This window comes from Alligator mississippiensis, chromosome 1 (assembly GCF_030867095.1).
Source record: "Alligator mississippiensis isolate rAllMis1 chromosome 1, rAllMis1, whole genome shotgun sequence".
In the NCBI taxonomy this organism is placed as follows: Eukaryota; Metazoa; Chordata; order Crocodylia; family Alligatoridae; genus Alligator; species Alligator mississippiensis.
This window is the reverse complement of record NC_081824.1, coordinates 246,017,145-246,045,121: the sequence shown is the minus strand read 5'-3', so window position 1 is coordinate 246,045,121 and position 27,977 is coordinate 246,017,145. Positions and strand designations below refer to the sequence as shown.

Here is a 27,977-nt window from a genome sequence, read left to right as displayed (position 1 = left end):
TACCTTTTCTAGCTCTACTACATCCTTTTGGAGATGTGAGGACCAGAACTTCACATAGTATTCAAGATGTGGGTGCACCATAGATTTGTATAATGGCATGATGATGTTCCATGTTTTGTTTTCTATTCTATTCTTAATGATGCCCAGTATTTTATTGGCTCTTTTGCTCAGTGTGCAGAGGCAATCAAATGCTTTTTTGGAGAACAAGCTAAAATGACTCCAAGGTCGTCCCCCCCCCCCCCAAGTCATAACCAGGAATCCAGGTTTTCCATTTCCCACAGAAAAATGGTAAACAGTGGATTTTACCTTTTGCCAGAGGCAAACACCTCTACCTGACTCAAGAAGTCTATGGGCCAACGAGAGGCAAAGCGCTGCTTGACCTGGTACTGGCTACTGGGGATGACCTAGTCGGTGACCTAGTGATCGATGGGAAGCTGGGTGACAGCGACCACGAGCTGATCACCTTCACCATCCGCTGAAAAGCTGGCAAGTCAGTCAGCAACACAGAAGTCCTTGACTTCAGGAAAGCCGACTTTGACAAGCTCAGGAGGCTTGTCAGTGAGGCCCTAAGGGACCGTGACCACAGGGAGAGGGGAGTTCAAGAGTGGTTGCTCCTCAAGGGAGCCATCCTCAATGCACAAACTAAGTCTATTCCATCTCGGAGGAAAGGCAGCAAGAGGGCACAGCAGCCCCCCTGGCTCTCCAGGGACCTAGCAGACCTCCTGAGGCTAAAAAGAAAGGCCTACAAAGGATGGAGGATGGGAGTCACCTCCAAGGAGGATTATTCTGCACTGGTCCGGTCCTGTAGGGAGCTGACCAGGAAAGCCAAGGCTGCAACTGAACTCCAGCTAGCTTTGAGCAACAAGGACAATAAAAAGTCCTTTTTCAGATATGTGGGGAGCCAGAGGAAAAGCAGGGGCAACGTTGGACCCCTGCTGAACCAGATGGGGCAACTGACAACTGATGCCCAGGAAAAAGCCAGCCTATTAAATAGGTACTTTGCGTCGGTCTTTCATCAGCCCCATGGGACGCCCATGCCCGCTACAGGGCCGGGAAGTCCGGGTGAGGGTGATCCCCTGCCCTCCATTAATGCTGACTTCGTGAAGGAACATCTTGAGAAGCTGGATACCTTCAAGTCAGCCGGCCCTGACAATCTTCACCCCAGGATACTCAAGGAGCTGGCGAGCATCATAGCCCAGCCTCTAGCGCGGATCTTTGAAAACTCTTGGCGCTCTGGTTTAGTGCCCGAAGACTGGAAGAAGGCCAATGTGGTGCCTATCTTCAAGAAAGGGAGGCAAGTGGATCCGGCTAACTATAGGCCCATCAGCCTGACTTCTATCCTGGGGAAGATCTTAGAAAAGTTTATTAAAGAGGCCATCCTTAATGGACTGGCCGACGCCAACATCTTAAGGGATAGCCAGCACGGGTTTGTTGTCGGTAGGTCTTGCTTGACCAATCTCATTTCCTTCTACGACCGGGTGACCTATCACCTGGACAAGGGAGAAGAGATTGATGTCATATATCTTGACTTCAAAAAAGCCTTCGATCTGGTGTCCCATGATCGTCTCTTGGAGAAACTGGCCAATTGTTGCCTTGGGTCCTCCACGATCCACTGGCTGGAAAATTGGCCCCGGGGTCAGACCCAGAGGGTAGTAATTGATGGAAGTCACTCATCGTGGTGTCCGGTGACCAGTGGGGTCCCCCAGGGCTCTGTCCTTGGACCCATACTGTTCAACATCTTCATTAATGATGTGGACACTGGAGTCAGAAGTGGACTGGCCAAGTTCGCAGATGACACCAAACTTTGGGGCAAAGCATCCACACCAGAAGACAGGTGGGTGATCCAGGCTGACCTGGACAGGCTCAGCAAGTGGGCGGATGAGAATCTGATGGTGTTCAATGCCGATAAATGCAAGGTTCTCCACCTTGGGAAAAAAAACCTGCAGCATCCTTATAGGCTCGGCAGTGCTTTGTTGGCTAGCACTATGGAAGAAAGAGACTTGGGGGTCATCATTGACCACAAGATGAACATGAGCCTGCAATGCGATGCTGCGGCTAGTAAAGCGACCAAAACACTGGCTTGCATCCATAGATGCTTCTCAAGCAAATCCCGGGACGTCATTCTCCCCCTGTACTCGGCCTTAGTGAGGCTGCAGCTGGAGTACTGCGTCCAGTTTTGGGCTTCACAATTCAAAAAGGATGTGGAGAAGCTTGAGAGAGTCCAGAGAAGAGCCACGCGCATGATCAGAGGTCAGGGAAACAGACCCTACGATGACAGGCTCAGAGCCCTGGGGCTCTTTAGCCTGGAAAAGCACAGGCTCAGGGGTGATCTGATGGCCACCTACAAGTTTATCAGGGGTGACCACCAGTATCTGGGGGAACGTTTGTTCACCAGAGCGCCCCAAGGGATGACGAGGTCGAATGGTCACAAACTACTACAAGATCGTTTCAGGCTGGACGCAAGGAAGAATTTCTTTACTGTCCGAGCCCCCAAGGTCTGGAACAGCCTGCCACCAGAAGTCGTTCAAGCGCCTTCATTGAACACCTTCAAGATGAAACTGGATGCTTATTTTGCTGGGATCCTATGACCCCAGCTGACTTCCCGCCCTTTGGGCGGGGGGCTGGACTTGATGATCTTCCGAGGTCCCTTCCAGCCCTAATGTCTATGAAATCTATGAAACACGGATTTCTTGTTTTATCAGAGAAACCTGCGGATTTTCCAGTTCTGCAATGAGCTCCCTGCAGGCTGGCACAGTTCCAACCTGCAGGGAGCTGGGAGGGAGCAGGAGGGTAGTGAGACAGGGGGCTGCTGCCTAGTCAGGCAGGGTGGGGGGGAGGTGTGGGGGGGGTAAGGCTTGGGGCTGCAACACATAGCTGCAGGGCACCAGGAGGGAGTGGGACGGGGCCCCAGGCAGCTTGTCCAGGAGGTGGGGCTGGCTCCCCACTGCGGCACGCACTCCCAAGGGGGGTGGCAGGACTCATGCCCCTCAGCTCTGTGCACAAGGCAAGCACAGGCTGTGGGTGCAGGCTCCCACCCTGCTGCCTTCCCCTGGAGGCTCTGCAGCCTGGCTGGCATGACCCGGTGTGGCACGGCACACTGGGGCCACGAAGAGAAGCTGCTCCCTGCTGGGAGTTCCCTGCTGCCCTGGCAAAGTGCCTCCTGCGCGCAGCGCTGCAGCGAGAGCAGTGGCACAGGGTTGCATCCCTCAAAGCAGCCCCAAGCGCAGGAGGCACGTTGCTAGGGTAGTGTAGAGCTTGCACCGGCGAGCAGCTTCTCTGCGCAGCCCCACTGCTCTCGAGCTGCCTGGGGCCACGTGCATGGAGATTTCACTGTGCACCCCCATTTCCAGATCATTGATGAAAATATTGAACAAAATAGGGCCTAGCACAGAGCCCTGCTGGCCCCCATGTTTGACTGCCCTCCATCTTGAAAAGTGACCATTTAGTCCCATGCTTTGCTTCCTATCTTTTAACCAGATCTCAGTCCAAGAAACAACTCCCCTCCGATCCTGTTGCAATGCAGTTTTTTTAGTCTCTGGTGAAGAAACTTGTCAAAAGCTTTTTGAAAGTCCAAATATGTATTACTGTCAACTAGATCCCACTTCTCCAGGTGCTTGTTAACACCCTCAAAGAATGCAGAACTTCCCTTTACAAAAACTATGTTGGTTCTTCCCCAGCGGACCATATCTGTCCACATGACTGCTGATTTTATTCTTTATTATAGATTCTACCAACTTGCCAGGGATGGATAAGAGAGTCACTGGTCTGTAGTTCGCAAGATCACCTCTGGAGCCTTTTGTGAAGATGGGAATTATATTCACTGGCACAGAGGCTGTTTTTAACAATAGGTTACACAGTATTACTGGCAGTTCTGCAATTTCAATTGTAAGCTCCTTCAGAACTTTGAGGTAAATGCCACCTGGCCCTGCTGACTTATAAGTATCTAGTTTGTTTTAAAACTTCCTTTATTGTCATATCAGTGCAGTCCAAGTCTTCAGACCTATCTACTAGAAAGAAATGATCTGGCACGGGAATTTTCCCAGTGTTCTGTGGTAAACACTGATGCAAAGAATTAATTTAGTTTCTCAACTATGGTCTTATCATCCCTGAATACATCTTTTATACACCCTGGTCACCTAATGGTCCCACCAATGTTCTAGCTGGCTTCCAGCTTCTGTATTTGGAAAAAAAACCCAACTTATATTAATGTTAGCATCTCTTGCTAGACATTTCTTAAATTCTTTTTTGGTTTGCCTGAGTTTGCTTTTACAGTTGACCTGCCAGAATTTTAAAGCTTTCCTGTTTTCCTCATTTGGGCAAGCCTTCCATTTTTTGAAGGATGCCTTACTACCTTGAATGGCCTCCTTAACACTGCTATTAAACCATGCAGGGGTTTTATTAGCCCACCGGGCACTCTTTTTGACTTGTGGTATACACTTTTGCTGAGCTTCTAAATTTTTATTTTTAAATAGAGTCTAAGCTGCCTGTAAGTTTCTTAGTTTTGACTGCTCCTTCAACCTTCTTTCTAACTACTTCATTTTTGTGCAGTTTTCCTTCTTGAAGTTGTATTTTGGCATGGTGGACTTATCTGACTTACTCCCTCCCACTGGAATGTTATGGCTGCTATAACAAAGTGGTTCACCAACAGATACCTCTTGAACCAGGTCCTGTGTGCTACTCAGGATTAGATCTAGAAATGCTTCTCCTTTTGCGGGTTCCAATATGAGTTGTTGTAAAAGCAGTCACTTATCACATCTAGAAATGTTATTTCTATATCACACCCAGATGAGGTGTTTAACCAGTCTACATGGAGATACTTGAAGTCTCTCATTGTTATTGCTTGTCCCATTTTAGCAGCTTCTCTAATCCCCCTGAGCATTTTATAAATCACTTTCACCTTCCTAACCAGGTGGTTGGTAATACAATCCATGTACTATATTCTTTTTATTCAAGTACAGGATTTCTACTCAGAGATTCTATGCCAGTTTTCCTTTCATTTCAAGATGAATGAAAGATTTCCTTTCAAGATTTTTATGCTGTTACTATTTATACTATCCTTAACATGCAGTTACACTACTCCACCTGCACATCCTGCCCTATCATTCCTAAATAGTTTGTAACCTGTTAAAACAGAATCATTCCAGCAATTATAACCAACTTTTTGCCAAGTCTCCAAGATGTCTACTATGTCAAAGTCACCATTTAATACCAGGCATTCTAGTTCACCCATCTTATTATTTAGGTTTCTGGAATTCTTCTCATTCCTAGTTAGTTAATATATATCCTGGTTCTGGATACACTTCTCAGGGAACCAATTGCTTCCCCTAGTGGAGGGGTGGGGGGGAAGGGGGAGAGAGGGCACTGTTTAACACCTAACTAAACAAAGCCTAAACTGTGGCACATATGGACAACAATAATAAATAATTAAATTGCACATTAACTTAACATTAGCTGTAAATAGATAGCAAACATGATAGTTTTAAAACTAATTCAGGAAAATATCTATGCATGGACATGGCAAACCCCAAGATCAACGCCACTCCCTGGCGTTATGTCATACATTCACTAAGAGAGCTCTACGCTTAAGTCAAGACTGAGAATTACGTGCTAGGATCTGAACTGTTGGGGTTTTTTTTAGATTAATATCTGCAAAGCTGCTAATAAAACCTATCACTGAGCAAAGCTTCCAAGTCTCTGATATACCAGACCTTTCTTCTTCCAGAAATTTCTCCACAAGACACCTTGCACAAAGTGACGACAGAGGAAAGTAACTGGAAATTCTCATTCACCCACAGAGTTCAAAGTATTTTTGTTCCATTTGCAAATTCTAGTTACTTTTTCTTGTACAACTTTACCTCCATAAACATGACCATAGTATTTGCTGGACCCCAGGGAGGGAACTGGGCCATGACAATGCAACCCCAGAGAAGAGGCAGCAAAAGGATCTTGAAATGGCTGCTGTTTTTTCAGCTGCATAATATTTGTTGGTTCAGTGCCTGGGCTGCTGGATGTGTTGGATAGCGGTTCATCATGGTTTTTGCTGTCCCTGGTGTTCTCTGGTTGGGAAGAAAAACAGTGAAGGTCAGAGGACTGATAATGGTCAGCTCTGGTACAGCCCAACAGAGAAGGCACCAAACATTTTCATTCAATAGCTTAGGAGGGACATGTTAGTGAATCTCAGTTCTTTCCCCAGAGGATTTGTCCGTGGTACAGAATAGCCCAACAGTTTTAACACATTGTCTATGAACAAACGAGTCCGTGAGTCTCAACTACCTTTTTCCTTCCTTCTCTACTCACTGCTTAGAGATAAGTAGAGGAAATTTCCCCTGCTACTGCCTCTGAGCTGGAGAAATTCAGTTTCTGAAGCTGTCCACTCAGTTCTATTCATCAACATTAGTTAAAATATATTAATCACTTTTGAATGAGGCAGGCCTGGAGGGGGTGACAGCATATGCCGATGACATTAACTAGACATCCATATCTATTTTAGGCATTAAATTTAATCTGATTGAGGAATCCTATTAAGGATTGCAAGAAAATTTAAGACATATCTGCTCAAGACAGTGCATTGAACATAGCAGTTAAAATAAATGTAAAATACCTTCTATACCGGGCAAGATTTTAATTTGAGAGACAAAGAAAGTTGGACCATGTAATACTGATCAGTTTTCAGACACTGACAGTTCATGCGACTGACCCAGGCACCCAGCAAAGTTAGTGGCAGAGCTAAAATAGAAGCCCTGTCAAGTTCTGGGCTCTAACCACAATATTTTTTTAGTGGAAGGCCTTATTCTAAATGCAAACAGGGGAGGGAAGAGCACACACCAACTGCTGAAGCTTCTTTAGCCTGACGAAGGGTTTTTGAACCCAAAAGCTTGCTTAATAACTATTCTCCAACCATTTGGGTTGGTCTAATGAAAGATATCAAATTCACCCAAGGAGTCTTGTCAGGTATAAATTAATACATTTTTTATTAACATGGAATTTAGACAGACTTTTTGTGAGATTCTGACCAAACCACGTACCTTCCACTTCCCTTTCTGCTGACGAGAGATTGAGAGTACTGAGTGCAGCTTCCAAATCCTGCACTTGCTTTAGTAACCGTTCACCTTTATCTGGCAGGGCCTGAACATTCACTGCTGCCAAAGTGCTCTGAAAAACAAAACCCAGAATCCATGCATTTTGTGCTCACTATGAGGTCCAACAGGAGACTCTTGACACACAGCAGTCAAAAGCTCAGAGGGTGAAAACACATGGCTTACAGGCTAAGAGTTTGCATTTTAACCTAAATCAGGATTTCCAAAAACAGCTTAAGCACACTGGAGTCTGTGGAACACTTATAAATCATTGGACACTCCTTACCAAAAATAAGTTAACTATGACTACACCTTAGGGTGAGAAGGACAGAGTCAGAAGCTCTGAAAGATAGTGGAAAAAAAGCAACCAAGGAATCCTGAAGCTCCTTGCAGCTCAGTAATCAGGGTCCAGACTACATTCTTTAAGGTTTTGCCATTATGCCAGACTACATATCAGAATTATCAAAGTACTATTCTGATCTGTATGTGACAAAACAAATGCACTGTCGAGGTGACCCCAGCATTCTTTCCTGCCCATGGCAGGGGGTCGGACTTGATGATCTGCTCAGGTCCCTTCTGACCCTACCTACTATGAAACTACAAGGTCAAGGACCTTAGTCCTGATGATTAATCAACAAATCTGAAAGGATTCATCTCACTTTCTATATCCCAGAGGGAATTTTAAGGTCAGTTGCAAATATTTTCCAGGATGTCTTTAAAAAAAAAAGAGTTGTTTTCTAGAGTGGTACCATGTTGGGTTTTTTTTCTTTTTAAATATGAGGTTGGCTGGAATTTAGATGCAGCCCATGGGTTCTAAGCAAGCTGCTAACAGTCTCAGATGAGTATAGACTAGGTACCCCTAAACCAGGCAACAGATTACTTCAAAGAAGCTCTTTCACAAAGTTTCAAGTTAATGTAGACCTGACTGACTGGTGCCTGGCCTAGATTTTCAAAACCCTGAAGTGGTTACCATTCTCTGAGCACTTCAAATAGCTAAACTCTAACAGCATTTTGATTCTGCTGCCCAAAAGAGCTGAAGCATACAGCTGGCTCAAGCACAGGAAGATCCAAATTAAGTTATGCAACAGTAATAATGACCTTCTTCTGTTTCAGCTGGATTTGAAGGTGGCTGTGAAGGTCTTTGAAGTCCAATGCTTCTCCCTTTGGCAAAGATATTTCAAGTCCTGGGAAATTGGAGAGAATATTTTGCTCACTTCTCCCTGATGTTTTTGCAGGAATGCCCCCCTGTTGCACATCTAGCTTTGGTCTATCAGCCTGGCTTTCCCCCAGCGTGGGAGAAACAAATACAACTTCATCTTCATTGGTGCCAGAGTGTCCACTACTACGTTTCTCCACCCTGGGCACTATTCCTGACTTTGGTGGTGCTGCCTGTGCCGGAGGACCTCCAGGTGGCATGAATACTGATGTTGATGGCTCTGATGTGGTTGAAGTCTTCTGTGAAATCACGCTCTGCCTAGCTGTCAGGTTCTTCTCACAGATCTCCTCACCAGCATGTCCCTCAACTTTTATCCATTTGTCCTCATGGGCTATGGAGCATTCCTTTCGGAGCTGTTCCTCTCTCAGAAGGGCAGCGTCTGCCTTTTGACTCTTAGGGCATGAAGACAAAGGCTTTCTATTACCTTCTCCAGACAAGACATCCTCCACTAGTGTTGCACTTGCCGCCTTCTCCGCATGCTTAGAAAACTTTGCAGGCTCTTTGCAGGTACCATGTTTCTGTCCATCACAAGAAAGGTTTCCCTCTTTCTGAGTCTCAGGCTGACTTGATTTAGTTTGGGAACAGGCTTCCTCCCCAGCTTCTGTCTTCTTCTCTCCAGATTGTTTCTTCGTAATCTTCATTCCTGCTGACAGCTCTCTCCCTTTCACAGATTCTGATGTCAACTTTTCCTTTGCATCTAATGCTTGCGCTTTTTCTGCCTTCTGTTTTCCTCCTCCTGCTGTATTTTTTTCTGTGGTATCTTCATTTATTTGTTTCCAAGAAGACACTTCACAATTCTTGTTCAGAACTTTGAATGGATTTCGTGGACCATTGGGATTACAGAGTAGAGCTGGTGCATGATGGCATCCCAAATCAGTGGGCAACTGGGAAGTTTTTGGATTCTGCAAGATATCAATATAAGAATTAATTTTAGAATAAGCATCTGACATCCTGTCCACCCCCCTTACTTTACCCCAATCCACTCAAACAAAATCTCAGGCTCAATGAATGCCATCGTTCCTACAACTCCAATTAAGTCAAGCACTTGTGTGCCTTTGATTGTAGAAGTCACTGAAATTTTCCTACCCCATCTATCCCTCCCCAGGGACTCATTAGCAGTGATCCTGGTTTTCTCTGATAACCCCCTCTCTCTCCCCCAATTTTTTGATTAAAAAAAGTAACCCAAAATCCACATTTTGCTGGGATAAAAATGAAACACCATTAAAATATATAAATAACTAATATATAAAAATATATTAGTGGTGTTTCATTTTGATCTCAGAAAAAAATGTGGATTTTGGGTTACTTTTTTAAATCCAAAAATTGGGGATTTTCTTTAAATCAGAGAAAACCAGGATCCCTGCTGATTAGGTTAGGTCTCAACAGCACCTAGTTTCTGGGATGAGAAATGGGGATTCAATCCAAGCCTCTCCTAATCTGAAATATCCCCAATGCCATGATATAATAGAACTGGTTTTGCCCAAGCCTGTAAGACAGGTCCCAACATGAAAGATTGCACCCGAAATACTGAGCACTGAACACCAGACCCTAGAAACTCTTGAAGGAAGCATTAGTTACAGAGTGGACAACCAAACAATCTCATGCTCTCATGAGCAGATATAAATGACCCATTCATACCTGCCAGGGGATGCTTCCACACCACCTCTTTCCATCCTTCTTACTCTTAAGACATCGATAAAACAGTCTAGTGGAGAGTGAAACAAAAACAAGAGCTATGAGAGTTGATCCTAACATTCATATTAGGTGGTCTCCCACAGCAAATCAATGGGCATGGGAAATGTCAGGGAGTCAGTCTTGTAAACTACACATTACATCTAAAAGCTTTTGCTATTCAATAATGATCACGTTTAGTAACTGGCCACTTCAGAGAATATTAAGACTGTAGAAAGCTCTGGATAGAGATTCAGTCCTTCTGCTTATCACCTCTCCCTTGTCTTGAAATGAAAACTGAAGGTGCACTGACACATAATATTCAAAGCTCTTAAAGGCAAGCCACATCTCAGGAACCTCTTGTGTTTTACTAAAGCTCAAAACAATTAACAATATATGCAAGTGATGAACAATCATGCCCGAGTGATTTATCCCAGAACTGCAATTGCATTTTCTGGCTAATTATCCATATATCTAGCATTGAGTCCTACATTCCAAAATACTGGGCATCTGCAAAACAGTTGTCTTAAAAACATCTGTCTTAAAAAACTGCCTCCCTTTCCCCCTCAACTCAAATAAATGTTTCCTTTCCCCTCAAAGTGAAATTATTCTCAAAACCAGAAATGCCTGACATCCATCCTAGGTAGGTTAGAGCTTCTGGATTTTTGAAACCGGAGCAGTGGCCGGTTAGTAGCAGCCGGTCCTGGAACAGTGGCCACACGTGGAGCAGAGGTGCAGGGTGGTGGATGGCAACAGCAGCTGCCGCATGCAAGCTTCTCCCTGCAGTACTCCAGGATCGGCCGCCACTACTCCCCGATGTAGTGTATTTTTTAAAAGTGCCAGATTTTTTATATCCGGATTTATGAGGTTATACTGTATTCACATTCATAGTTTGATGCACTGATTTCGACAAAAGGAGGCCCCTCTCATTCCACTTATTTCAAAGCTAAGTTCTTAGGACATATCTTATTTTAAATCACAGTGCAAACCCTCAGAAGTGAGCCAACAATATACTTTAATAACAATTTCCATGGTGTCACAGGAAGTTACCCCAGCTTTAAAGTTAGTGGAAATGACAGTGAACCTTCAGCCTTTGGACAAACCTGTATTCTTCTCTGTCTTGCTGCTGAATAAGAACTTGCAGCTCCACCACATACTTCTCATGGATCAAGCAGTGGGAAGGAGGAAGCCTGAAGGTAGAGGAAGGGGTTAAAAAAAAAAAGAGCGATAAAAGATTTTAGCTGAGCAAATAACAGGAACAAACACCCAAAGTAAAATGCTTAGAGACCTTGAAGGCTACTTCACAGGTCTCATACACATTGTGATGGCTCTCAGCATAGCATCAAATCCCCTTAAATTTAAAGCGCTAATCCCCTTCCCCTCTTCTTTCCAGCACATAGGGCAGGAGGTGCCATTTATATAAAGAAAGCATTGGGCTTTCTTGCATACAGAGGTACCAGGTTTTTTTTGCATGGTTGTGCGATCATTAATGGAGTGGGTAAGCCTAAAGTGAATTTCTGGTGAGTTTTAATTTTGAGAAGTTCAATACTGATCTTATTAGCTAATATGTAAGCAAACTCCAAGACAACCTACACCTCAGTTGAAAAACCTTAGTTAAAATGTTGTAGTCCATAATAAAAGTATGTATGAGGAATAAAGACATCAGCTGGCAAACTGGGGACACGGGATGAATTTTTCCCTACCAAATAGCCTTTAGAGCAATGTGCCTACTAAACAGTGGAGTTTGCTGCTGTGAGGAGACGATTGCCCATCATGATACCTAGTACTGTCTCCCTGTCTGCTTGCTGTCACCTGTTTTGTACTTAGATTTGAAACTCTTTAGGACATGGATTACTGTTTTCCCTGCATTTGTACAGTGTCTTGCACAATAGGATCCTGGACTGTAACCAAAGCTTCTTAGTGTGACTACAGTGCAAGTATTAATTAATAAGAGACTTGCAGACATTTATCAAAGGGGAATATTTGATTCCCTTCTTATAGCTGATACGTTTTCATGCTTTCTGCGCTTCCATGAGCAGGGACCACTGAGAGCATAGTTAACTTGGGGAATGCATTGCCACAGGAGGTAGCAGGAGAAGATGGCATAGCCAGGTTCCAAAAGGGACTGGAAAATTCATGGATGATAGATCTATTAATGGCTGCTGAACAGAACGGTCGAAGGCATTTCCTCTGACATCTCTAAACCAATAAATGGTGGAGGCCAGGGAGGGTTTTGAATAGGGCATTGTTTCTCAACCCATGGGTCACAACCCAAAAGCGGACTGCAAGATTTCAGAGGGCCACGAGTCACAGGTTGAGCAACACTGATGCCAGGAAAGCGCTGAGACTGAAGCAAGGCAGAGTGGCGATGGGAAGGTGCCTGCCCCCTTCCAGCAGGGGAAGGGGGCAGGGGAGAGCTGTGAAGCCAGGCTGGGTGCTCTCAGGGGTAGGGCAGCAGGGAGGTGCTGCTTGACAGTGCGGCAGCCCCAGCCCAGGGTGGAGCCTGCTATAGTAATCCCTTCCTCCTCCCTCCAGCCTGTGCCAGGGCTGGACCTGCTCCGCTGCTGCCTGCATGAACTGGAGCCACCATAGTGACTGCACTCTGGCCTGAGCAGGATGGAGGCAACTGGGGGCCTCTCTGACAGGCCTTGGGGGTGGGGCAGGAGCTGTGGGTTGGCAGTAAGGAACACTAGCATGGCCGGGAGGGAGGCAGGGAACTGTGGGTCACACACCCGCAGGGCCAGGGTAGGGGTGTGGGTCGGAGCAGGCCATGAACCTTTGCAAATGGGTCCCGGTAGGAAAAAGGTTGAGAACCACTGGAATAGGGGACAGATCATTCTATATTCAGTTTGATGCTTTCCTGGGATGGCATCCGTTCCTGCCACTGAAGGACATTAGAGGGACCATTGGGGCTGGGCTAGATGAACCACTGGTTCTGACCCAGTAAAGCACTTTTTATGTTCTTATGACCAACCATTTGGCAGGAGTGCCACAAGGCAAGCCCTGCCCTCTCCCCGAGTGCCAATCCCCTTCCCCTGCTGACCCGTGTCCTGCCCCCTGCAGACCTGCTGCACTGCTTTCTGATCCCTGCCGCACTGCTTTCTGATCCCTGCCCAGTGCTCCCTGCCTGAGCTGCTGCTCTGTGCTCTGCTGTCCTTTTTGCTGCTCTGCATTCTGCTCCCTACCCTGCGCTCCCTGTCTGACCTGCTGCACTGCTTCCTGCTCCCCACCCCACCTGCTGCTCCACTTTCTGCTCCCTGCCAGACCTATCCCCGTATTGCTTGTTGCAAGGCCCCACACAAAACATACCCTTGGCACCTGTACACCAGGCTGGTCTCTACTGGCGCAGCAGCTGCGTTCCCCTAGCCACCGCACCCTGTTCCAGCTCTTACTGGGCACCTACTCTGTGGGGGCGACGAACGCGCAGGGCGGCCGGTCCTGGACCCCGCACACATAGAAGCTTTTCCCTCTGCTCGGCCCATCCCGGACGCCTGTTTTCAGGAAGCATAGGGAGCCTGGGGGGGGCAAAGGGGCCATGTGAGATCAGGCACGGCCCCCTGCACATCCCAGCAGACCCCACACCCAGCTCCAGGGGAGCCCCGCCCCATCGAACTCCTGGCTCCCCAACGCTCCTCCCGCCCCATCGAACGCCCATCTCCCCAACGTTCCTCCCGCCCCGCCCCATCGAACTCCCGGCTCCCCAACGCTCGTCCCGTCCCGCCCCGCCCCATCGAACGCCCGTCCCGTCCCGCCCCGCCCCATCGAACGCCCGTCCCGTCCCGCCCTGCCCCATCGAACGCCCGTCTCCCCAACGTTCCTCCCACCCCACCCCACCCCGCCCCGCCCCATCGAACCCCCATCTCCCCAACGTTCCTCCCGCCCCGCCCCATCGAACGCCAGTCTCCCCAACGTTCCCCCCCCCCCCCCCGTCCAATGGAACGCCCGTCTCCTCACCGTGCCCAACGCACCGCACAACCTCCATAGCCCCCGGCCAAAACCAAATGCCGGCACATTTCCCGGAAGACCCGGCTTGCCTAAGCCCCGCCCCTCCCGCGCTTGGAATAGGCCAATCCCGAGTGCTAGCCACGCCCCGGGAGGCGGGCAGCCAATCGCTGCGACCCCCTCTCCCGCTTGGCCGCCCGCCTCCGAATTGGAACGGCGGGGAAGAGGTGGGGCCAAGTGGGTGAGGCCCCGCCCCCTCCGGCCCGGCTCTCGGTTCGTTCTGTGCCTCGGGGCGGTGCGCTTGCAGGCGGGCCGGGAAAGCCCCGTGCTTTGCAGGGAGCGCGGCAAGCGCTGAGGCTTGCAACCAGGGCCTTGGCTTTGCAGGGCTGCAGTGGGGGCTGCAGTGCCCGGCTGACCTTGCAAACGGAATAGCTGGAAAGGCTGGATCAGCTCTGCCGGCACCTGTAGCTCAGCATTGCAGCGGGAGAGTCTAAGTCCGATGTTAGAAAAAGCTTTCTCAGCAGGAGGACAGTGAAGCTCCGGAATAGGCTCCCCAGAGCGGGGTGGAATCTCCTTCCTTAGAGGTTTTTAAGATTCGGGTGGACAAAGCCTTGGCTGGGATGATCTAGTGGAGGACGCTCTTTGAGCAGGGGGGTTGGACTCGATGACCCGAGAAACTTGCCGTATTGACAGATTAAGAATGTCAATAAACGATTAAGTACAAGTCATAAGCACTTGCCGTAAGCTGTCAGGATGGCCGAGCGGTCTAAGGCGCTGCGTTCAGGTCGCAGTCTCCCCTGGAGGCGTGGGTTCGAATCCCACTCCTGACATTAACTTTTGTCTTGCTCCGAAAAGTCCGTCGTCTAGGGTTGGTTTATTTGGGGTTATTTTGTTCAAAGGTTTAAAAGCTGCACGTGTGAAGGAGGTGCAATATGTGCCCCCTCCGCACCCACAAGGCATTCGGCCCGGAAAACCAGACCTCTTCTGTTCCATAAGAGCGAGCCCTGACTGCACCTACTGGTACAATAAGAGAGGACAGAAGACACGCGGGGCTTGCCCCGCTCCCGGCTGCCCAGCCGGGCTGGGCACTTGCCAATGGTGCGGACCCCACAGTAGCCCCGGAGCCCAGCTAGCACTCTGCTTGGAGCAGCAGCGGAACCCCAAGCCCCAGCTCCCCCTACCCAGACCGCTGGCGCTACCGAAGCTCTTGGGGGCCGCGCGCAGCATTTTCTACATTAGTGGCCGGTTAGCTCAGTTGGTTAGAGCGTGGTGCTAATAACGCCAAGGTCGCGGGTTCGATCCCCGTACGGGCCACAGGCTGCTTTTTGCCCTTGCCCTGGTGTGGCAAAATCTTCCTCTGCCTCTCCTCCGCCCGGGAAATGCTACGGCAGAGGGAGCCGCAGCGCAAGGGAAGGAAGAGATACCAGACAATTCTAGTCTAGCAAGCACATTGAATCACTCATACGCTATTCTATTAAGGGTGCCAGTTCATCGGGAGAGGCAAAAAGGCAGGTTTTGCACGGGAGGAGCGGAGCGGAGCGGAGCGGAGCGGAGCTAGCCCCTCGAGGGTCCCCCTCAGCTCTTGCAAAAGGCGAAGCGGCGGGAGAAGAAGGCACCGCTGGGATTCGAACCCAGGATCTCCTGTTTACTAGACAGGCGCTTTAACCAGCTAAGCCACGGCGCCGGCTCTCAGCACCCTACTCCGCTCCGCTGCAGGGTCGGCGTGCACCGCACCTCCTCCCGGCCCTTCCCGCGCGGCGGCCCACAACGTGGCAGAGGATGCCCGCCCGGAGATGCTGCGTCTTTGATTTGCGGGAAGGGGAAACCAGGGATCCGCTTCCCACGTGCCCAGGGTTGACTCTCCAGCGTCCCAGGGCTCTTGCCTATGCATTTGTGCACGACCAAGCTTGAGGACGGGCTGGCACATTTGTGCAGCACCCAGGCGGGGTTTGGCCCCTGGGGTTGCCTAAGACAAAAAAGCTGCTTCCCAAAACGAATCACGTAGTCGGCAGGATTCGAACCTGCGCGGGAAGACCCCAATGGATTTCTAGTCCATCGCCTTAACCACTCGGCCACGACTACAAACCTGTAAACAAACACCACTTACTCTACTGATCATTCTTCACCCAGAGCTAAGCAGTTTGACTTGATGCTCTTTGTTTTGTGCTCCCCTCCCTAGGAAATGTTTCTATTCTGATTTGAGAAGCATGGGGAACATAGCAGAAAGAAAAGGTGGTCCTCTTACAATCAAGGAATTGAGATGTAATTGGGATAAGGAAGGTGGTGGGATAGTTAACGTGACTGGGGTTTTTGTCACGGATGAGTATAAATTGTTCAGGAAGAATGGGTAAGGGAAAAAAACGAGGAGGTATTGTCCTACACACAAAAGGAAATGTATGCTTGCTCTGAGGCACAGCATAAAGCAGACACCAGCTATCAGCCACAAGAGGAGGAGGAAGAGGTGGACGAGGCCTTCTTTAAGCAACTAACAGAAGCTTCCAAAATGACAAACCCAGTTCTCCTGGAGGACTTCAGTTACCGTGACATTTGCTGGGAAGGAAACACAGAATTGGACATCACGTACTTGGAGTGTGTTGCAGATAACGTTTTGTATAAGTAGTGGAGAGGCCTCTGACAAAGGGAAATGGTGGATGGGATCCTCTGGGAAATACGTCTGAGGTGAAGAGTCCTAGAGAAAGCAGTATAAGAAAGTGGCTAGACTAGGCACCTGCTTTTTTATTTCACCAATCAATCCCTGTTGGTGTCTGGGACAGTTGCTCCTGTTGTCGTGCCCTAATTCCATTATTGCCAGGAAAGCTGCAGCATGTCCAGACAAACATGCATGTGCTTTTCCCCGGAGACAAATAACGGCAGCACATATGTGTGCCACTGCTAGTTGTCCGCAGGGATCGCCCCTTCACTTGCTCATTGGCATGCAGCAAGCTGCCTCAGGTGGAGTAGGGGAGACAGAACTCAGCAGCCTTACCTGGGGTTCTGGCCTTCCAGGGCTGCAGTGATGCCAATGCAGGCACGCAGAGTCTGGCTGGCAGCTGAAGCGTGGCTCCAGCCAGCCAGGCTGTGGTTTCAGGCAGCGCATGCCACATGTGCCAGCCTGCTTTTTTCTGGCATGTTTTTTTTTTACACCGGGAGATCCCGGTGATGTATTGGGAAGTATATCAGGCCACAAGACTGGGTGAACAGCCAACTCTTCAATCAGTAGAAACTCAAAAAGGAATCCTTCCAAAATGGAAACATGGTCATAATTAAAAAGAAAGCAAGAGTATAGCACAGAGAGGCCAATGAACTTTTTGAGATGCAGCTGGCAATAAAAAACTTAACATGAGAGGCAATAAAGAAGGGATTACATAGGTAGGACAAAAATAAGAAAAAGACAAGAGAAGCCATAGGTCCAAACAAAACGCAGAAAGCAATATGGTCACAGATCCACGCACCCAAACCCAGCCAGGAGCACAAGCCCCACCAGCCAGCAAGACAGGCTCTCCCGCTTCGCACTTCTACAGCCCTGCTTTATGCCAGTGCGAAGCCTGCTGCACTGGCCAGTTCAGCAAAAATAGTGATGCCATTAGTCAGATTTGAACCTAGGTTGCTGCAGCCACAACGCAGAGTACTAACCACTATACGATCATGGCCACTCCTCCACATTTGACTCCAGCCTGCCGCGGACCACCACCTCCTCTCAGCCGCCCCGCACGCACAGCCTGTCCTGCTCGGGCCCCAGGCCGACTTGGCCGGCCCTCCACCAGCTCCGGCAAGCGGCCCACACCACCGCCTAGGCCGCCAGGGGCTCACTCTACGAGCTCTTTCTCGTGGACGGCACGGGGTGGACTGCTCCGCCCCTTGACCGGGAACGGGCTACCCGCTCGTAGCCCCATTCCCACCTTGAATCCTAGGAGGGCTTGTGGCCCCGCCGCCCGCGGGACCTCTTCCCATGGCTTGCTTGGCCAGCTGGCAGGACGGAAGCGGTGCACGGGCCTTCTTTCATGCCAGCCGCAGAAGGGGACCGGAGGCGGCAGGTTGCCTGCCTCCCTGCCTGCCATCCAGTGGCAGAGGTGCCCTACTTTGGAGGCCCTCAGCAAGGCCGGCTGCCTGCCAGAGCGGCCGCTAGCCCAAGGTCAGGGCGGGCCAGAGGCTTGAGGACTCGCTGCCCGACAAAAGGGCAGGCGAGCAGGCGGCCTCCTTGTCAGGGAATCGAACCGCGGTCGCCCCCATGGCAGAAAGGGATACTCACCACTATACTAACGAGGAGAGGCTGCTTTTCTGAAGACGGCCCAACATGGCTCAGCCACACGCAACCCACGCCTGCCCTGACGCGCGACCTGCCAGGGGCTTCCGCACAGCCGGCCGGCCACTCTTTGGCCGACCCATTTGGCATCACGCTAGGCTGGCCACTGATGCATCGCCACAATACAGCACTTCTCCTTGCTCAGGGGCGGCCCCCTTGGCCTAGCAACGGGGGAGCAGCGGGCCGCCCCCCCCGCCCCCAACCAGCACCAAGTGCTGGGGCCACCCCGCCACCTTGGCCAATCAGCAGCAAGGGGCGGGTCCATCACAAACGGCCAGCTCCCTCGATTCCTCCCTCCCTCACCTCCCGCCCCGGCTGCCTAGCCTGCTCCTCTTGGCTCTGCACCGCTCGACCTCCAAGCATAGCCACTAGAATCGCAAGGAGAAAGGATTGACCTGGCTCTCCACCAATCAGCTGAAGGAACTGGACGTTTTGCAGTCCGTTCCTCATTTAGCAACCGACGCGGGACAGAGGGTTTAACAACAGGAAAGGCCTGCTATAAGGCAGGACCAATGGCCACAGTACAGCCAGCTGCCCTCTCGCCCCACCCGCTCCCTCACCTTTACCATCTAAGCTCAGCCCTTGCCCAGGGCCAGACGGGGAGGGGGGCCGAGCCAAAGTCAAGCACAGCCCGGGGATCCAACCAGACAGCACGGGCGATGAAGCTTCGCCCGCCCGCCAGGCCCCCAAGCTCAGCAGGCAAGCAAGGACAGCCTTCCCGCCCCGCTCCGCCCCAGGCCTGGCACTGCTCTCCAAGGCCAGAAAGCCCATGGGACACCCACCTTCTCCAGCCTCCCTATACAGTCCCCCATCCCGTTACCCTTGCCCCAGCGCACCCCCACAGCCAGGCGCTCCCGCCCATTCCCTTGCCCGCAGCCAAGCCCAGCCCAGAGCACAAGCCCCACCGGGCAGCAGGACAGGCTCTCCCGCTTTGCGCTTCTACAGCCTTGCTGTCTGCCAGCACGAAGGCCGCTGCGCCGGCCAGGTCAGCCAAAACAGCGCTGCCGTGACTCGGATTCGAACCGAGGTTGCTGCGGCCACAACGCAGAGTACTAACCACTATACGATCACGGCCACTCCTCCCCACAGGGCCCTGGCCTGCCGCGGACCGCCACCTCCTCTCAGCCGCCCCGTTCACACAGCCTGTCCTGCTCGGGCCCCAGGCCGACTTGGCAGTCCCTCCACCAGCTCCGGCAAGCGACGCATGCCACCGCCTAGGCCGCCCAGGGCTCACATTACGAGCTCTTTCTGGTGGCAGGCACGGGGTGGGCTGCTCTGCCCCTTGACCGGGAACGGGCTACCTGCTCGTAGACCCCTTCCCACCTTGAACCCTAGGAGGGCTTGTGGCCCCGCCGCCCGCGGGACCTCTTCCCATGGCTTGCTTGGCCAGCTGGCAGGACGGAAGCGGTGCACGGGCCTTCTTTCATGCCAGCCGCAGAAGGGGACTGGAGGCGGCAGGTTGCCTGCCTCCCTGCCTGCCATCCAGTGGCAGAGGTGCCCTACTTTGGAGGCCCTCAGCAAGGCCGGCTGCCTGCCAGAGCGGCCGCTAGCCCAAGGTCAGGGCGGGCCAGCGGCTTGAGGACTCGCTGCCCGACAAAAGGGCAGGCAAGTAGGCGGCCTTCTCGTCAGGGAATCGAACCCTGGTCTCCCGCGTGACAGGCGGGGATACTCACCACTATACTAACGAGGAGAGGCTGTTTTTGCAAAGATGGGCCAAGACGGCTCAGCCATATGCAACCCACGGCTCCCCTGCTGTGCGACCTGCCAGGGGCTTCCGCACAGCCGGCTGGCCACTCTTTGGCCGACCCATTTCGCATCATGCTAGGCTCGCCACTTATGCATCGCTACAATACAGCACTTCTCCTTGCTCTGTCGCGTCCCCTTGGCCTAGCAAAAGAGGAGCAGCAGGCCGCCCCCTCCGCCCTGAACGAGCACCAAGTGCCAGGGCCACGGCGCCAGTTTGGCCAATCAGTAGTATGGGGCAGGACCACCACAGCTTTAGGGTTGCTGCCTGACAAAATGTTGGCCATCCTCCTCGTTGGAGAATCAAACCCTGTTTATCACGTGACAGGTGGGGCCACTCAGCACATGAGTGGCAGGTGGGCACAGCTTGATTTTTCCCTATTGATTCCCCGAGATTGCTCAACCACACGCAACCATCGCCTTCTTTGCCACACGACCTGATGAATATCTTCGGCACAGTGAGCTGGCCACTATTTGACTGATCCATTTCACACCAAGCTTGGTTGGCTATTTATGTATCAGCAGAATCCAGGGCATCCCTTTGGTGAACAGCGGCCCTCTTGGCGTATCAACAGGGAGCAGTGGGGTGCCACCTTCGTAGCCGATTAGCTGCATGCACGGGGCTACTGAGTCACTTTGGCGAATCAGTAGCATGGGGAGGGACCACCACAAAAGGCCTCCTCCAGTTTTTCACGTGAGAGCTGGGGATTCTCACCGCTGTACTAATGAGGGGAGCATTGCACCACTTTTTCCCCCAAGACTGCCTTTCCCCTACACACCACACATCAAGTGCCTCAGTGCATGCCATATCTAGAGTCTTGAGCCCAACCTTTCACCTCATGTGAAGCAAAGGTGTTGTCTTATCCCTGCACTCACCCATGGCTTCTTGCTTCCCATGTATCATGTTGCCCCTACCAACAGAAGAGTAGTCACAGTCTGGTAGTCCCACTGGCTTCCTTTTCTAATAAGCAGACAGGCCTACTGCCCCCGCGGTCACATCCAGACATGGTCCACCTTGGCCATAACTAAAGCCCATGCTGGCCCCACATAGAGAAAGGTTCTGGCTACCTGCAGGCCCAGTCACGCCTCCTGAAGAGGATGTTTCCACTTAAGGCAGAGACCACCAGCCAGGTTCTACTTGGGCAATCTTTTCCAGGAATATGGTGTCATTTCGGCCCATCTGTCAGGTCCCTCCTGCCCACAATCAAGGTTTGGCCCTTGGGTTGGGGCTTCTCATTTCCTTTCCCAGTCTTGCAACCCACTTCCTCCCTCTCTGTCCCCTTATGGGTTCTTCTCGTGCTCTGCTCCTTTTCTTCTCTTTGCCCACATGCTTAAGTCTCTTTCCATGCCTATAATGTTTGTTTTTCTGTCCTGGGGCCCTACCAAGTCACACACTCACCTTTGCCTATTGACTTTCTCCCTCTGCATGACAAGCCTATCATTGATAAGCCATATGATACCCAGTTTGCACCACATTCAGGTCCATCTTTAGGCATGCTTCCCCTTTCACAGTCCTCTCATCAGGAACAGGACTCATTCATCTGTCCCACTTCCAAGACTCCTCTTGCCAGAAGATGAAGATTAAGTGTTCTGTGAACGAGCATGCATGTCCTTTGTTTACTACACCTTCCTCTCTATCATTGTCCAGAGTTATTTTTAGCCAGCCATTTCACTGTGGTAGGTATTTTTCTTTGTTTCTACCAATCTCCTTTCTCAAGGATGGTGATCTTGTTATGTAGTAGCATGTTGTTGTTGTTATTTCTCTGAGATTGGTTAAGTAGTCTTAGTTTGAATCCATATCTGACATATTTTGTGCTTTATGAAAGTACCTGCTTTATTTGCAATGCTGTTCCTTTTATGTACTTGTCTTGATATTTTTTCCTCATCTCTCCTTTCTTCCTGATGGTGTTTGACTTTGATCCTGTCTGCATTTGCCAACTGAACTCATTTCCAAATTCCTTCTTAAAGCATAACAGCCATGATATTTTTGAAGCACATTGCCAGAAAGTAGTTTCTTCCTCCCTTTTCAACACGGTGACAAAGCTATGTGGGTTGATGGACCCACTTGGGTGCAGAAAAGGAGAGAAGTGCCCTTGGGGAGAAGTGCCCCCTCTCTGTATCATAGAATCATAGACAAACAGAGCTGGAACGAACCTCCAGAGGTCTAGTCCAATGGTTCTCAATCTTCTTTATACCAGGACCCATTTGTAAACTTAGATAGCCAGTTCTGACCCAGTGCCTCTCACCCTGCACTGGTGTGTTGCACATAGCAGGCCCCAAGCAGTCCCTGGCAAACTGGAGCTCTGCCAGCCCGCAAGGGAAAAGCCATGGCTTTCCCCTTTTTTCTTCTTCATAGCAGAATCCATTTTTAAAGTTTGTTTGGGACCCTTTCATATATTCTTGTGACCTGCTTTTGGGTCACGATCCATGGGTTGAGAAACACTGAGATAATCCAACCCCCTGCCTGGATCATCCCTATCCAAACCCTCCAATACAACCATAATCTAAACTCTACAGAAGAGAACTGTCAGCCCTGCTGCAGCGCAGCCCTAACACCCTCACCTGCCACAGATAAAGCTGGGGATCCTTGCGTCCAGCATCCTGCTTCTATGAAATGTTGTCAACATGTGGATGCTGATAGGACAAGCCCAGTCAAGTCTTCTTTTTGTTGCAGGGGGTGAGGTTGTGATGTGGCCTGGAGCCAGGGAGCTGAAAAGAACAGGAAAAAAAAAAGAAAACCAAACCAACCTTGAGTAGTGTGAGGTGAGCACAGGGAAGGGAGGATAAACAAGCAGGTAGTCGTGGCCGAGTGGTTAAGGCGATGGACTAGAAATCCATTGGGGTCTCCCCGCGCAGGTTCGAATCCTGCCGACTACGTGTAGCTCGGTTTTTTTTTTTTTCCCCAACCTAGCCCCAAGGCCGCCTCCTGCCCTCTTCACCTTGCCGCCCACAAGAAAACAGGTGCTTTCCTGCGCCCCAGCCTGCACACCTCCCTTTCTGTGGGTGCCCTCTCTTCATGCCCTTGCCCTCCCCTCCTTGCCAAAGCCCCACAGGGCCCCCAGCAAGGCGGGGCGCTCAGAGCTGAGGGGCCGCTCTCCTTGCTCTCAGGGCAGGAGAAAGCCCTTGGTGCAGCCCTCCCCCCGCAAAGTGGCCTGGCCCCACCACGGCAATGCTCAGCCCCAGCCGCAGGCCCCGCGGGGCTGGCAGGGAAGCGCCTAGAGGCAGGCGGCTACCCCGGGTCTGTCGTGGGGGGGGGCAGCGGGGCGCGGCCTCCCTCTTTCGCCCGGGGGTCGCTGGCCACGGCTCCCCCGGTGCTCACCGCTGGGCTGCGCATGGAGCAGAGGGAAAAAAGGACCGCGCTGCTGCATGTGGAGACTGGGAAAGTAAAAGGAACAGCTGTGTGGCCCGTACGGGGATCGAACCCGCGACCTTGGCGTTATTAGCACCACGCTCTAACCAACTGAGCTAACCGGCCCGCCTGCTATGGGAGCTTTCCCAGGCCGCCCTCACCACCAGTGCTGTCTGCAGCCTGGGGGCAGCCCCGGGAAGGGAGAAAGTGTTTGAAATCGTTCCTCTTCGTCTAATAAAAGAGATCAGCTCCGCTTTGAGCCCCGATTGCTGAAACAATTCCGCGTCTCTTCCGTAGACTTGCCCAGCTCAGCAAGACAGCCCCGGGGTCTGCACGCCCGCAGCAGATGCCTATGGAGCCGCGCGGAGCCCCGAGACCTGGCTTGTTTTAGGACTCTTCAGCCCTGTGCTTATTTCCGTGTGCATACACCCCCGGCGCCCCAGGTATTGCTTGTCTCCTTTCTGGGACCCTGTTGCTTCTTCTTCAAGAGTCTTTTAATTTATACAGATTACTAGGCGGCAATGAATAACCCTGGCATTCCGCTTCAGTGAGATAGGTCCAGCTTTTCTGTGATTTAAAAAACAAACAAACCCAAATTTCGGTTAAAGAAAAGTAACCCCACACCCACACTTTTTCCGTGATTTAAATGAAACACCACTAATAGATAGATATGTAGTGGTGTTTCATTTTAATCTTGGAAAAATGTGGATTACTTTTTTTTTTTAACTAAAATTTGGGGTTTGGTTGTTTTGTTTTAAATCACAGAAAACCAGGATCCCTGGAGATAACCCACTTGGGGACAGAATATCTCTGCAGAACCACGGTCAAGGGGCTGGATTAGTGCAGAAGCAAACTAGGCACACGTCTAGAGCCTTAAGTGAAGAAGGGGCCCAGCTGTGCTTATTTTACATGTTATAATTATTCAGTGAAAAAAGTAATATAAATCTACAGGATTAAGTAGAGGCCCACGAATTTGTTTGCCTAGGGGCCACTAAAGGGTTAATCCAGCCCTGTGTCTACACGTTCATTAATGTGATGTAATTACAGTGCATTAAGTTTAGTACCTATAGCTCATTTATACTTGTGTTTTGGGAATGGAGGGGGGGCTTTAATTAAAGCAGCTCCAAGAACCACTCTAATACACCTTGTGCATCAGCATCCCTATACTTCAAAATGGCCACAAAGGTACTTTATTTAAAGCTTGTCAAACTTTTGAAGCTTTTTTTAAAGTTGGACACTATTTTAAAGTGCAGAGATGCTGACACATGAGACGCTGGAGGCTGCTGGAGCATGGTAATCAAGTCTGCGCATGTATAGGCACCCATAATGACCTGTACTAAATGCACCATAATAGGCATTACTGCACATTAGCATAGATCAGGGGTTTTCAGCCTTTTTAAAGGAGAGTATCCTTTTTGGTGGGTACTGCTCCTGGTGGGTCCCCCCTTCTGGATGTGTAGGCGGTCCCTGGCATGCAAATGTGAAGCAGCGGCAGTGGCGCAGCAGCAGCTGAGCAGTGATGTGGCGGTGCTCAGGCACACGGTGGCGGCAGCAGTGCACAGGCAGTGCACAGGTGGTGGCAGTGTGCAGGCGCACGGCGGTGCTGCTTCCCAAGTACCCCCGCTTGTCCACATCGCCGCCACGTACCCCCTGGGGCCTTCCCAAGTACCCTCAGGGGTATGTGTACCCTCAGTTGACAACCCCTGATGTAGATGAACAGTTCTTAGTGATGTTAACGTGCACAAGATTAAATCTGTGCATTAGCGCAGGTTTTGCCCACTGCACTCATGCGCAGTAGAAGTAGTCTTCTGTGCATTAAGCCTCTTGTCCAGAGGCTATGAAATGCCTAGCTTGTGTAGGTCTCTCCTTAACCTGTTTGTTAAGTGACACCCTTAAATACATTACAATCAAATACATCCTATTATTCCCCTGACAGCCATACAAGCTTCAGAAGGCAGAGTTCCCCCAGGAGCAGCTGGCTGAAGCCTCAGACCTTTCTGTCCCACTCTTGTCCGTCTCAGGTTTGAGTTGTAGCAGATCAGATGGAGCCTGAACTTGGCTTGGTTGAGCTGAGTGGCCACAGTACTCTGACTGTAGGAGGGACAGGTGCCAGCTCTAAAAACCCAACCAAATGGTGTCTGGCCGTGATCGTATAGTGGTTAGTACTCTGCGTTGTGGCCGCAGCAACCTCGGTTCGAATCCGAGTCACGGCAAGTTTTTTTTCCCTCCCTGGTGCAAGGTCTTGAGGCAAGATGCTCGGCTGGGCTTCCCTGCTTTGTGTTCATGGCTGCAAGTTGCCTTTTAAACTTTCTAATAATGTATTTTTAAGATTACACAAGATATCCCCCATAACAATCTGCAAAGTAACTGATGCGGCTGTAGGCCGTCTAAGCTCAATTGGAGGGCACCTAATACCTGATGCATGCAGATAAGATTCTTTGGGTCAATCTGATATCTTTTACTGGTTGGTCTAATAAAAGATATCAGATTGACCTAAAGAACCCTGTTTGCCTATGTCCTTAGACCAACATGGCTACAACCTATATCCCTGATGCATGCAGCTGTTTCTTGGGAGTTGCTGAAGAAATATCTCCATATTTTGCTTTGTTCTTATGCTAAACCTCAACAACTGAAGATTAAGAGCCAGCCCAGGAGCTAGGACAGCACTTACTATCTGTGTCCTTATTAGTATAGTGGTGAGTATCCCCGCCTGTCACGCGGGAGACCGGGGTTCGATTCCCCGACGGGGAGGAGTCTTTGCTTTTGGACACAGTCAGCTCATGCATTTGCTCACTGGGGGAGAAGCCTGGTGCTGGCCCACCCACCACGAACTGTCGTTGGCTCCTCCCACATGGCTGTCCTGTTGGCCCTGGGCTCCACTTCCACTTTGTCCCTGCTTTTGCTTGCAACGGGAGAGTCAAGCTCTTTTCTTCCGTCCGTCCGTCCGTCCCTTCCTCCCTCGCTCCCCACCCCCCCTGCTTTCTCAGGTAAATCACTGCCATGAACCGGCTGAGCAAGTTGCCCTGAAGGACATGCTGGCTCTGCCCTTGCCTAGGAAGTGGCTTCTGCTCAGGGATGGGGGCAGTGCAGGGCTAGAGTGCCTGTGGTGTCTGGTGGGAGGGCTTCCAGCTTTCACAGAAAGGTCCATGGTAGGTGGGGCAAAGCACAGCTTTGTGCTCCAGCAACCTGTGCTTTCGCAGGCTTAAATGGAGGAAGGCAAAAGGCAACAGAGTCCCTGGGTTGAAAAAGAAATGGGAACTAAGCATAAGATTTAAGCGAGATTTAAACCAGTACAGGGAAACTGATGAATTTCTAGTCCATTGCCTTAACCACTCAGCTGCAACTACCTGGCACTACCTATTCTCTACTGCTTCTCCACCTCCTCCAAATACTCAGGTAAGAAAAGCACTGGTCTTTGGTTCCCCATTTCCCACTAGGTTCACACACTACTGCAGAACCTCAATCTTAGTCTTAACGCTAATAGGTGTGTTCCACCACCCCTCCAGCACAGATGTTAGTACTGCTCGCCAACCAGGGCCTGGTCCCTCCACAAACAAGTTGATATGCCCACTCCCTTGTAGGCTTGGCAGCCCTTGGCAGAGAAAGCAGCACTTCTGGGAGGCTTTTACCCAAACAAAGGAGCAGAAACAGCGTGCCAGCCACACCAAGCAAGGGTGTTGCTGGTATTTTACCCATGTGGGGGCATCCAGATGTGCATGGACATTTGGTTCCCCAGGGACAAATAGCAGCGGTGCACCTTGCGCTGCCACTACTTGTTCCTGGGGATTGCCCATGCCACGCATGCTTAGGTGTGTGGCAAGTTGCCCTGGGTGGGGTAGGAAAGGCTGGCCCCAGCAGCCTTACCTGAGGTCCTGGAGGCCTCCTGGGGATGCAGCCATGGCAATTCTGCCACATGGAGCTAGGCTGGCAGCGGAGCATGGCTCCAGGTGACCCAGCTCCGCTTTTCAGCAACATGTGCTGGCTGAGCATGTGTTGCTCTAGTTTTTTTTCTGCAGTTGTTTTTGACCCCCCAGATATCCAGGGATGCAAAAAAACTGACAGAAAAAACCCCCATTGCAGTGCACACTCGGGCAATGCACCCTTGCAGTGCAAAGAACACTGGACTGTGCCGTATTTTACTTTCTTCAGCCTTTCTCAGGAAAAGGCCCTGTACAGACCAGAAGGAAAATACAGGCAGAAGAGCTGTTGGCTACCCCAGAGTTGATGGGGGGGAAGAGGGAAGATGTTCTGAAGAAGGAAAAAGAGAGGAAAACTGATGAAAATTGGTGTGAACCGCACTGAGATATCTTCCTAGGTTTTTTTTCTCTTCATCTACATCCCTTTCTGGCTGGGTCTGCCTTTACAGAAATAGAGGATATAGGTCAAAAGGGCAGAGAGGGGGAAGATTGCAACACCCACTGTTACAGGTGTTTCCAGTGCAGCTTGGCTGTCTCATTCATAGCCTCAGATCTACTCTTGGGGAGAAGAGAGGTTTACATGGCTAATGACTTCGCCTGAACTTTTGTTTCTCTCCAGGCTTGCTATTAATACTGAGGCATCAGTTGTTATTTAATGAGCTTCTTTAATGTCTTCAGGACTGGCTAAGATGTGCTACATTCTAACAACAGACTTAATGATACCACGGATATGAAGTTTTAAAAAGGCATGTTAAAAGCA

The 27,977-nt window shown here is 50.5% G+C and overlaps 1 protein-coding gene and 9 non-coding genes across 12 annotated transcripts in view; 4 read left to right on the top strand and 6 right to left on the bottom strand.

Annotated features, from left to right (window-relative positions):
- The window catches only part of TTF2 (transcription termination factor 2), a 35,419-nt gene extending 21,395 nt beyond the window's left edge, over positions 1–14,024 (bottom strand). For all 3 annotated transcript variants that reach the window (XM_006268521.4, XM_019476456.2, XM_059720447.1), the window contains exons 1-7: positions 13,918–14,024; positions 13,367–13,478; positions 11,067–11,153; positions 9,931–9,997; positions 8,175–9,194; positions 7,026–7,152; positions 5,856–6,056 (exon numbers count right to left, since the gene is read on the bottom strand). In XM_006268521.4, coding sequence (XP_006268583.3) covers positions 5,856–6,056; positions 7,026–7,152; positions 8,175–9,194; positions 9,931–9,997; positions 11,067–11,153; positions 13,367–13,478; positions 13,918–13,945 — 1,642 coding nt within the window. In that variant the 5' untranslated portion in view covers positions 13,946–14,024. The remainder of the gene's footprint in view (positions 1–5,855; positions 6,057–7,025; positions 7,153–8,174; positions 9,195–9,930; positions 9,998–11,066; positions 11,154–13,366; positions 13,479–13,917) is intronic.
- A 628-nt stretch (positions 14,025–14,652) lies between these two features.
- TRNAL-CAG (transfer RNA leucine (anticodon CAG)) lies at positions 14,653–14,735 on the top strand. The gene has a single exon. It is a non-coding gene; the product is annotated as a tRNA-Leu (tRNA).
- A 410-nt stretch (positions 14,736–15,145) lies between these two features.
- Positions 15,146–15,219, top strand: TRNAI-AAU (transfer RNA isoleucine (anticodon AAU)). The gene has a single exon. It is a non-coding gene; the product is annotated as a tRNA-Ile (tRNA).
- A 296-nt stretch (positions 15,220–15,515) lies between these two features.
- TRNAT-AGU (transfer RNA threonine (anticodon AGU)) lies at positions 15,516–15,589 on the bottom strand. Its single transcript has one exon. It is a non-coding gene; the product is annotated as a tRNA-Thr (tRNA).
- Positions 15,590–15,905: 316 nt separating this feature from the next.
- On the bottom strand, positions 15,906–15,987 carry TRNAS-AGA (transfer RNA serine (anticodon AGA)). The gene has a single exon. It is a non-coding gene; the product is annotated as a tRNA-Ser (tRNA).
- Positions 15,988–19,210: 3,223 nt separating this feature from the next.
- TRNAH-GUG (transfer RNA histidin (anticodon GUG)) lies at positions 19,211–19,282 on the bottom strand. The gene has a single exon. It is a non-coding gene; the product is annotated as a tRNA-His (tRNA).
- A 544-nt stretch (positions 19,283–19,826) lies between these two features.
- TRNAD-GUC (transfer RNA aspartic acid (anticodon GUC)) lies at positions 19,827–19,898 on the bottom strand. The gene has a single exon. It is a non-coding gene; the product is annotated as a tRNA-Asp (tRNA).
- A 2,848-nt stretch (positions 19,899–22,746) lies between these two features.
- On the top strand, positions 22,747–22,828 carry TRNAS-AGA (transfer RNA serine (anticodon AGA)). The gene has a single exon. It is a non-coding gene; the product is annotated as a tRNA-Ser (tRNA).
- Positions 22,829–23,352: 524 nt separating this feature from the next.
- TRNAI-AAU (transfer RNA isoleucine (anticodon AAU)) lies at positions 23,353–23,426 on the bottom strand. The gene has a single exon. It is a non-coding gene; the product is annotated as a tRNA-Ile (tRNA).
- Positions 23,427–25,441: 2,015 nt separating this feature from the next.
- On the top strand, positions 25,442–25,513 carry TRNAH-GUG (transfer RNA histidin (anticodon GUG)). Its single transcript has one exon. It is a non-coding gene; the product is annotated as a tRNA-His (tRNA).
- The last annotated feature ends 2,464 nt before the right edge of the window (positions 25,514–27,977 follow it).